Below are 10000 nucleotides of genomic sequence, written 5' to 3' on the forward strand. Positions count from 1 at the left end.
TAAAAAGCATTCATTTATGAGTTTTTGGTCCAGTAGCAATTATGGCCCCTTTAGGAGCCTAAGCGATATAAAAAAAGAATGTTCAACTACAAAATGTTTGTCAAATAGCCAAGAGAGAAGCTATAATATTTTAATGTTAGCTTTTATAGCCTGAGCATGCTCCATGGTTCTTGTGAATACTGTAGTATTGGCTTTTAACTGGTTACTCATCTGCTGTGTTCCAGCAACTAGCTTTTATACTCTTCTCCGTTGCTAGCCTCTCACACTGAAAAAAAGTTGGATAGGGTGTGTGTGTGTGTGTGTGTGTGTGTGTGTGTGTGTGTGTGTGTGTGTGTGTGTGTGTGTGTGTGTGTGTGTGTGTGTGTGTGTGTGTGTGAGTGAGAGAGAGAGAGAGAGTGAAAGAAGACAGTTAAAGTGAAAGAACGATAGAGGGAAAATGCATATGTGAGAAATAAAAGGAGCTAGATTTTGTCTCATAATAATATGATTCAGTGCCAACTGAAAAACATAGGCCTTGAACAAATCAGCTTCAAAGGCCTATTTTAATATTTTGCTTGCAATTTATATTCCATCATATTTGTTTTAATTTATAGATCACATCTGCTGTATATATTTAAATGGCAAGGTGGTGGCAGAGACAATCCACCAGAGAGTTGGCTGACATCACCCCTGCCCAAGTTTTTTCAGAGGTTAAGTGCATTGGCCTACTCACTGATAACAACCAGAATTGATAGCATACATATGCACGAATTTGGCAACACAATGTGTTTTACTGGCAATTTCAATAGCCTACATCCAGTATTTAACTATCACTGGTAATTTGGGTTAAACTTTGAGATGTACAGCTTTTATAACCGTTTTAATGGCCTTTTTTTTTTTTTTTTTGATAGGCCACCTTCCTTCTTGTTTCATACAGCACCTGCAACAACCTATGCTCCTTTATTTCTACTTCTCCTCACCTTTATCAATTCCTAGTTCATTGGAGCAGGGCTACTTCCTTCTTTTTTTTGGTCGTCTAAACCGTTTAGTTTTGGATGATCGCTCAAAGATTCTGACAACTGGCGGAGAGAAGCTCGACGCCCAGCCGGGGAGGGAGCGCAAGAGGCCGGAGAGATCTACTGGGCTGCGTCGCCGGGACGGACCATTAGACAAGGGAAAGCAATGCCTCACAGCGTGGTCGATCAGGTAAGGATTCCTCGCTGCCTCGAACCTCTCCTCCTCCTCCCCTGCACGCCCAACACAAACCGTGTCGACGTTTGTTTGCCGGTGTCGCTGGGGCAGTGTTTCGTCTGCCTGTCCGTTTGGTCTTCTGATATATGGACTAGTTATGTGTACGCCTATTAATAATAAGGATGTATTAGGCTTTGTGTTGTGTTGACATATTATTTAATAATAGGTTGACAATAATGACAAATAATGAAATAATAAACATTACTCACATTTGTTCAATTTTATTATTAGTATTATGTATTAATGATGAGTATTATCATTAAGCTATCATATACAATTATAATCATAACAATAATAAGAATAATTACTATCATCATTATTATTAGTAATAATGTTATTATTGTTAATTGTATTATTTGTAGGCTATTATTATTATTATTATTATTGTAACCTGGTGATGTTGTTGACTTTGTTATTGCCACTATGCATATATATTATTGTTATTATTATGTTATTTAAATGCAAGAATATCACAAGAAAAGCCTACATCACCTTATGGGGATGGGGGCTTGAATTGGAGAGCAACAACAGTCGAAACCGCTGTAATGATTTAATTAATCACTACGAAATTAAAAGTAAGTTCAAAATCAATCTCTGTTGGTGTCGATGATGGAGTCAAATGTGATACCCATCTGTTCTCGTTATAAAGCACATGAATAAGCAATTTAAGGACGCAGCTGATATCCTGCAGTTTGGCAGCGTCTCCCCATATGGCCTTCCTCAGTGGCGGGAGACGCTAACGCTGGGAGATGGAAGTGGCTCTTTGATATAACGTCTCATGCTTTGGCTATAGGCCTAATGGAACAAAGTGTCGCGGGGAAAGAGTGCAAACATAGCCCCCAACTATTGTTTTAGGAGGACAGGGAATATCACCGGAGGTTTCATTCATTTTCTCAACTTTTTGTGATGTATTTATTATAAGAATAATAACTATGTAACTCAGGGAGTTAGGCCTACGTTTCATGAATGGTTCATGATCTGTATCGGCCTGACTTTTCAGCATTTGACAATTAAATTGAGTAGTATGCCCAGATATAAAAATCAAATTAGACTACAGGTAGGCCTATATTGGAAAAAAATATCGTTCACCCAATTGTACTTTCCCCCCATCAACAAGAAGGTAAAAGGGTATTTTGAGGTGTAGAATCTGCTCAGGGGGTCCACAGGGCTGTTCGGGCTAAATATAGAGAGCGATAGAGATTGTTGACCCGAAGATGCTTTGACAGCGAACAAAAGCTGGAGAAATTGATTTGGCTTACCTTTGTTAGAAATTCATCATTTCTGGGTGCGGGCAGTAAATAGACCGCACCCCCCAGCCCCACCTACCGCTTTTCCTCAGCCTCCACCTCCACCACCACCTTCCATCGCCTCCAACCCCATGACACTTCTGAACACTCGTTGAACTTGCACATTGTAACTCAAATGGATCCAGCGGTTGAGGCCTACAAGAACATATGTAGGCCTATCTCTAAATTCTCTTTATTTTTTTATTCTTACCCCACATGTCTCTCTCTGCCCACAAACGGTGAGGTGTGTGGCATACGTTCGTGGGGTTTGAAATGTTTGAAAATGATTTTGTGTAATTCAAAAAGAATCCATATTGCACTTTTCTATTCATGCTGGACAAAACCGTTTTTTATCCTTTCATCCTATGGTGAGGCCCTGTATCCAAGAAGGGTTGCAGTATTACATTATTATAAGGCCCGGCAAATTTAATCGAAAAAAAGAGCCAACAAGAGCCTTGCTAAATCCGCGGTGTGTCAGATTTTAAGGGGGTGAAGTCAAGACTAACAGTTTCTTAATTATCACGCGATTTGTTTTGCTATACTTTGACATGGGGGCGTTGTCGGAGCGGTGCAAAGGGTACGGGGGCAAATCGGGGTGTTGTGGGGAAATAGCAGCAGCTTTAGGGCAGGAGTGCAGCGACGTGTGAAATTACAGCCCATGGTCCTACACGGTGTACCAGAAGCTTCCTCCAAAAAGGCAGAAACAAAAGAGGAATCGTCCTCAAACTTGTCCAGAGGGTGAAATGCAACACAGATCCTCTTTCTGTTCCTGGTAAACTCTGACAAAATGTGTGTGGGATTCGAAAAATAATGTCATAAGAAAGAAAAAAATACTAAGAAAAATATTGTTGGCCTATTACAATTTATAATATTTGTATGTATTGTTATCATTATTATTAAAGGCATTAGGATTAGTAGTAATATAATTATTATTATTAGTATTATTATGATGTAGGACTATATTGTTATCAGACATATTGTTAGGGTTTCGATTTTTGTAAATAATTATTTAAATAAATAGGAATATCAAATAATGATAACAATTATTATTATTATTATTATTAGAATCATTGTTATAGGCTATTGATTGTAATAATGATTATGATAATAATACTAAGTACTTTGGTTCAGATTTCTGGTTCTAAACAAACTCATTCTGATTCCTATTGAAGACGATATATTTATTTAATTTTTTTGGACCTGCAATTTATCTACGCTTGAAAGTGGTAGGCCTTTAAGCGCCTTCATTACATTTTAAAGTTATATAAGGGGTACAGTAAAATAATTTAAAATAAAATAAGCTAATAAAGAAGAAAGGAAATAATCACTAAACCCAACATGGCAAAAACATCCTGCAGCTTTTGTCTAATTAACAAGAGACTATCCAGGATTTTCTGCGCATGGATTTTGATCTACTTATTTTTCGATGAGATCAAAAATGATTATCTAACTAGGCTACAGTTGGCTTATGCTTAACCTTTGACCAAACCCACTTCTGATCAACATCATGTACCGATTTATAGTTCAGAGGAGCTGAGTGCGGATCATAACCTACGAGCGCCATCTACAGAGCGGTTGTGATAACAGCGCTTTGCTGGAGCGCAAGAGGGAATTGTGTGTGTGTGTGTGTGTGTGTGTGTGTGTGAGTGTATGTGTGTGTGTGTGTGTGTGTGTGTGTGTGTGTGTGTGTGTGTGTGTGTGTGTGTGTGTGTGTGTGTGTGTGTGTGTGTGCGTGTGTGCGTGTGTGTGTGTGTGTGTGTGTGTGTGTTTGCGTGTGTGAGTGTGCGTGCGTGCGCGTGTGTGCGCGTTTGCGTGTATGCGTGTGTGTGTGTGTGCGTGTACGTGTAGATGTGTGTGTGTGTGTGTGTGTGTGTGTGTGTGTGTGTGTGTGTGTGTGTGTGTGTGTGTGTGTGTGTGTGTGTGTGTGTGTGTGTGTGTGTGTGTGTGTGTGTGTTAGAAGATGAATCTTTCGCATCTCATGGCATAGTAGATATAGGCCTAGGCCTATCAATTTTATAGTAGGCCTTAAGAACAATTGAACAAATTGGACTGAAATTAAATTAAAACGAGGCCTAATGCTGTGTGTGACAGGACGACACAGAGTGAACGTGGTACTCCCATGTCATTCCAGTTAACTTTACTTCGTGTAAGAACACGAAACATGTCCCTGCTGATACATTTAATTAAAAATAATACAAATGTATTGGAGACTACTGAGTCAACTTTATCAGTGCAGATAAGTGCAGAAAAAACATATAGGTTACCATGGGCTGCTGTGGTGAGGCCATCTCAACAGAAAACAATGTAAGCGAAATCTTCTATTCCTTTTTCTTTTTTAAAGACCCTGTGCTATTCCAACAGGCCTATCTGTTCCGGACGTTGTACAACAACCACACCGAGCCCAACAGCCTGACCACTGCTCTTCCTCCTGCCATTCACCTGCCTTTATTTCTCCTTGATTCTTTCACTAGAAACTCTCATCATTTCGCGTCTCGTCTCCCTCCCCGTCCGAACTGTCGGATGCAGGAACCTCCTCGTTTGAGCTGAATTTTTTTTCCTTTTTTTTACGTGAGCGAATCACAAAGTGTTGGAATCTATTGCCTTTGTCTGACAAGTCATCCATCTCTATGCGAGGGATCTTTGGGATGAAGGGGAGGAGGAGGAGGAGGAGGAGGAGGAGGAGGATGGTGGTGGTGGTGGTGGTGAGGAGGAGGAGGAGGGTGAGGAGGAGGAGGAGGGGGGTGATCGGTGGGGAGACTGCAGCTTTTAGAAACACACACAAGGAGAAGGCTTTCATTCTCAGCCCAAAGCTTCGTTTAGGCACAGCCCATTCTCGAGGAGAGGGGGGACAGAGAGGTAGTCTCGGCGTGTCCATGTTTGCTACTGTCATCTCCGCCCCTATCTGATTCAACGCGAGCCCGCCAGTCTTCAGCCAGCGTCAGGAAGGAGGAAGGATTTTTTTTGTTGGGTGGGCTGCCGCAGATTCGCGACCGGAGAAACCCGCGGGAGAGACTCGGCTATAACCACGGCCCCTCGACTTGAACCATGTCGTTTAAAGACAAATAACCGGGTGACCCGCTTTCGGCGCATGTTGCTGCTGGGACCCGTGAGCTCGGCACAGGCGTGGGTTGCGCTCTGCACCTGACAGACCCTCCGCACACCTTACACTCCGCGACCAGAGTTGTGGTGAGAAAAAAACAACATCAACAACAAGGGAGGAAAAACTTGGTAGTTTTTCGAGAGGTCCTCTCTGACCGAGTGCACCCTAAGGACACGTTACGCGCGGACTTGTTTTGAAGCTTTACGGTGAAGCATTTTTTTTACGCCTTTAAAGCTGAATTACCAAGGCGAAACGGCGACCTCAGTCGATTACCTGTCGTTCCTGTGCTATCCCATGGATATTCACTGCAAATCGGACCCCTTCTCGGCGATGCACCGTGAGTCGAGTCTTAGTTTGCCCCTGATTGTTTTATGCATGAAACGCCTCTTTATCGTGTTGTTTTAAATAAATAGATGTGTGGATGGAAAGACTTTTTGTGCATTTAGGTTTTGTAGTGGGACAGCGTGCTTCAGGCTGCATCTTATGAGTGTTTGCTTGCGCTATTATGTTATGTTCTATTTGAACACGTTTAAATTCGTTTTCGCTTATTTATCTCCGAAAAGTTTCAAAAGAATGAAATTAAAATGTTTGAGTAACAGCCCAGGTTTCAGCCGACGTCTATTAAAATCCACTACACGGTGCAGCCTTACTAGCCTACTACATTGTTGAAAGATAGGGCATTTTAGTTTGGTGGTTTGAATAACTGTATCCCTGCATAGTTATAATATTTAAGCCTATCATTTGTAAAATATCCTGTGCTTCCACTTTATTGCTTGATGGTTAATGCAAATAGTAGCAAGCCAACTAGGCCTTTCAGAGAGTGTTACAGTGGGGAAACAATTGACTGTAAAAGCAAAAAGGAGCCCCCTATTTAAATACAATGTGTTCTATACCTCAGCTGGCCCTCTGAGGACGCACGGCTGTTTGCAGATTAATATAACCGTGTGAACGATCTCACCCCAAAAAGACGCATAATGTAGAGACCATGTTGAAAAATGAAGAACTGAGAGAAGGTGAACAAAATAGGAATAAAGAAAATGTAGGCTATTTTTGTGTTTTTTTACGCTATATTTGTAAAGCATACCAGTGCCCCGAGTAAATTATTTATCCCTTTTCATTCGCCCTATCGGCGTATGTAATATGAGTTATCAAAGCTCATTTTAAATTATTTACAATAATTGTGCAAGGAAAATTAAACAGGTTGAAACGTAAGCTGGGACATGTGGTAAGGCTGCAGTGGAAGTGGTGCTCTGGGAAGATATTGTCGACCTACACCGGTTCCCCCTCAGGAGAAGTGGGCATTAGTACGGGAGTTAATGTTTCAATAAACAACTATTTGAATGTGTACAATATCCTATATATAAACATGTTTTTATTCCTGAGAAAAGTCCTAAATTGGTACATACATTGGCTTTCATTGGGAGATCCTCAAAATAATAATAATAATCATGATAGGCTACCAACTGCAACTATTATTATCATTTGATTATTATCATTATTATTACAATTATTATTATTATTTTTATTATACGATATGCTGTGTGTTTTTATATAGTTAGCGTGTCGACATGTGTATAGGCCAATGTGTGTGTGCGGACATAAATATATATTTTTATGAATAAGGTGATTTAAGCGCCCTGGTGTCGTCTGTATGTATGTAATGTTGTATTTGTTCTTCCGTCCTGCTGTATCCCATGTAGGGCATGGCGGGGTGAACCAGCTCGGCGGGGTGTTTGTGAACGGCAGACCCCTGCCTGACGTCGTCAGGCAGCGGATAGTCGAGCTGGCCCACCAAGGGGTCAGGCCGTGTGACATCTCCCGACAACTGCGGGTCAGTCACGGCTGCGTCAGCAAAATCCTCGGCAGGTAAGGGACCCGGCCGTCCGCAGGCCCGTGCAGCAGACATAAATCTAATGCGCACACCCTGCTCTGTTTTAGCCTCGGTCATCGCTTATCGCTGGCCATGCTTTTTTTTTTTTTCATTTTTCTTTTTGCTTGAATACAGAAATTCTGTATCCAACATTTTATATCGATCACCCTCAGCATCCCTAGACAGATAGGTCTGGACCTATATATCTATATACATATATTTGAAGAAAAAAAAGCCTGACAAGAAAAATATATAATTTAATTTAATTCCGTCCCAATGTTCAGTTCCTTCTATTATATTTTTAGGACCACAGAGATAAAGAGATAATTGTTTGAAATATTTCTTTCAGCTATCAGAAGGGATTTCAGAGGTATTTTACTTCCTATATGTGGAATGTTTGTCACCAAAATGTACTAATAGGCCATGGTGGCATGTTGTGCATGCGATTAAAGCTCATGAGGACTGATAATACTTATGACTCCAACTTTCCTTCGTCTTTTCTCGACGGTATTTGTCCCTGGTCTTCTCATTGTCCATAGCCTTCCAAATGTAATTATTAATTATAGTGTTGTTTGGAGAAAATAATTCGTCACTGTTCATTCATCCACTAACGCTTGAGAAACAGAAAATCTGCTTTTTGTTTTGAACGTAAACTGTTAGGTAAAGCCATCTCCCATCCGAGCAGATTATTAGGCTGCATATCTTCCTTTATCGGAGCAGCCTTGCACATGTAAAGAATATATATTCTGATCGTTTCTCTCCACTAATTAAAGTGATTTCATACCAGTGCACAGCGAAAACTCAATCGGACGATAAAAAAAACAGATTGAACACCTTTTCTCGTGCCATTTAAGAACAGCTGTATATCGCCTTCATTCTTGCCATTATCTTCCTAAACAGGTACTACGAAACGGGCAGTATTAAACCCGGGGTCATTGGGGGCTCCAAACCAAAGGTCGCGACTCCCAAAGTAGTGGATAAAATAGCAGACTATAAACGACAGAACCCCACCATGTTCGCTTGGGAGATCCGGGACCGGCTCCTGGCGGAGGGGGTCTGCGATAACGACACCGTCCCGAGCGTCTCCTCCATCAACAGGTAGGTCCCCCGCGCCACCGGCCGCTGCTCCTTAACGCGTGGCCCCGAAAAACCACTGTATCTGTATAGGGCCTCTGTCTCAGGCGCGCCCATGAATGGGATCCAACACACACATACACACCCACACAAACAAACAAACACATACAATGATACAATGGTATGGGGATGATGATTATAATAAAAGACAAAGACAGATGAATCATTCCGTAATTAAAAAGCGTTAATTGCCATGTGAAATAAATCCATTGAGCTGTGTTGTGCGTTGGAGTGAGGGGATAGGGCCATACCAAGAGCAGCTATTATTCGGGGTGGTCTCAGAAGTGCAATTCAATCCCCCCGCAGCCCCACCGCAGTCAGCACCGGGGATCTAAGGTTGAGGCCACGAAAATCACATCTGTCTCGATAAAAACGGATCGATAGCATGTAACCAGATCCAGCGGCAGAGGGAAACACCCGGCCCCGACCGCTCAATGGACGGACCACACTGCGCCAGAGAGGCGGGATGTTTTCCTGTGGCCGACACTCGCTTTGTTTTCACATGGGTGCCGCGTGGGACCCGGTAAACAAGCACCGAGTCAATGTGGACCCATGTACGATGGAATGAAGGTTATAGTCTACGACTCGGCTGCGTTTCGTTTGGCATTGTAGCACATTTTTTATTTATGAGAAAATATATTTTTTAGGTACATAAATCGAATTGATATAAAAGTAGTAATAATAATAATAATATAATTATGATGGTTATTAGTAATAATATTACTATTGATAACAGGTCATTTTAGTTAATATCATTAAAATTAAATATCAATTCGGTTATTCCAGTTCCCTTCTCCAAGTGGAGCGAGACTCTCAGACCGGATATTTGGCGCGTGAAAGCCCCCCCCCCCCCCCCCCCCCAACGGACGTGCGCGAGGTGAAACAGCGCCATAGGCCTTCCGTGCGCGTGAGAGTTGTGAACTTTGGTTAGGAGGCAGCGTTCCATAGAGGTGGTCATCACCATTACATTTTAATGAGCTCGGGATGGATCACAACTCTACCCTCATAACACATTCTGGGAGAAAAACGACATTGTAAGAAAATCGTAGAAATTTGGGTGCAATTAAAAAAATATATTTCACCATGGGTTCTGCTTTTCAACTCCTCTGCATGATTCGGGATAGCATATATTTAAGTTAAGAGGACAACACGTGTCTTTTATTTTGAAAATGCATGACCCTTTTAAAGAAAAAAGTGTTAATTTGACGGGAACCTTTTTATTCTAACACTACTTTAGCCTACTTTTTTGCCATACAGTGTGGAAAGCTATGTGATTTGTCATGCAATTTATGTTTGGGTTTCATGGAAAGGGGAAATAGAGGCCTCATTTGAATCAAAGTTAGCAAGTTAGTTAGACGCGTCAACTTAAATACTGCAAGT

The 10000-nt window shown here is 41.5% G+C and overlaps 1 protein-coding gene across 6 annotated transcripts in view; it reads left to right on the forward strand.

Annotated features, from left to right (window-relative positions):
* The first annotated feature begins 5274 nt into the window (after positions 1 to 5274).
* Positions 5275 to 10000, forward strand: part of pax2a (paired box 2a) — a 32619-nt gene continuing 27893 nt past the window's right edge. For 3 of the 6 annotated variants that reach the window (XM_030378919.1, XM_030378917.1, XM_030378920.1), the window contains exons 1-3: positions 5275 to 5953; positions 7305 to 7482; positions 8387 to 8584. In XM_030378919.1, coding sequence (XP_030234779.1) covers positions 5911 to 5953; positions 7305 to 7482; positions 8387 to 8584 — 419 coding nt within the window. In that variant the 5' untranslated portion in view covers positions 5275 to 5910. The remainder of the gene's footprint in view (positions 5954 to 7304; positions 7483 to 8386; positions 8585 to 10000) is intronic. The other 3 variants (XM_030378921.1, XM_030378918.1, XM_030378922.1) reach the window with 1 other exon arrangement.

This window comes from Gadus morhua, chromosome 15 (genome assembly GCF_902167405.1).
Source record: "Gadus morhua chromosome 15, gadMor3.0, whole genome shotgun sequence".
Classification (NCBI taxonomy): domain Eukaryota; kingdom Metazoa; phylum Chordata; class Actinopteri; order Gadiformes; family Gadidae; genus Gadus; species Gadus morhua.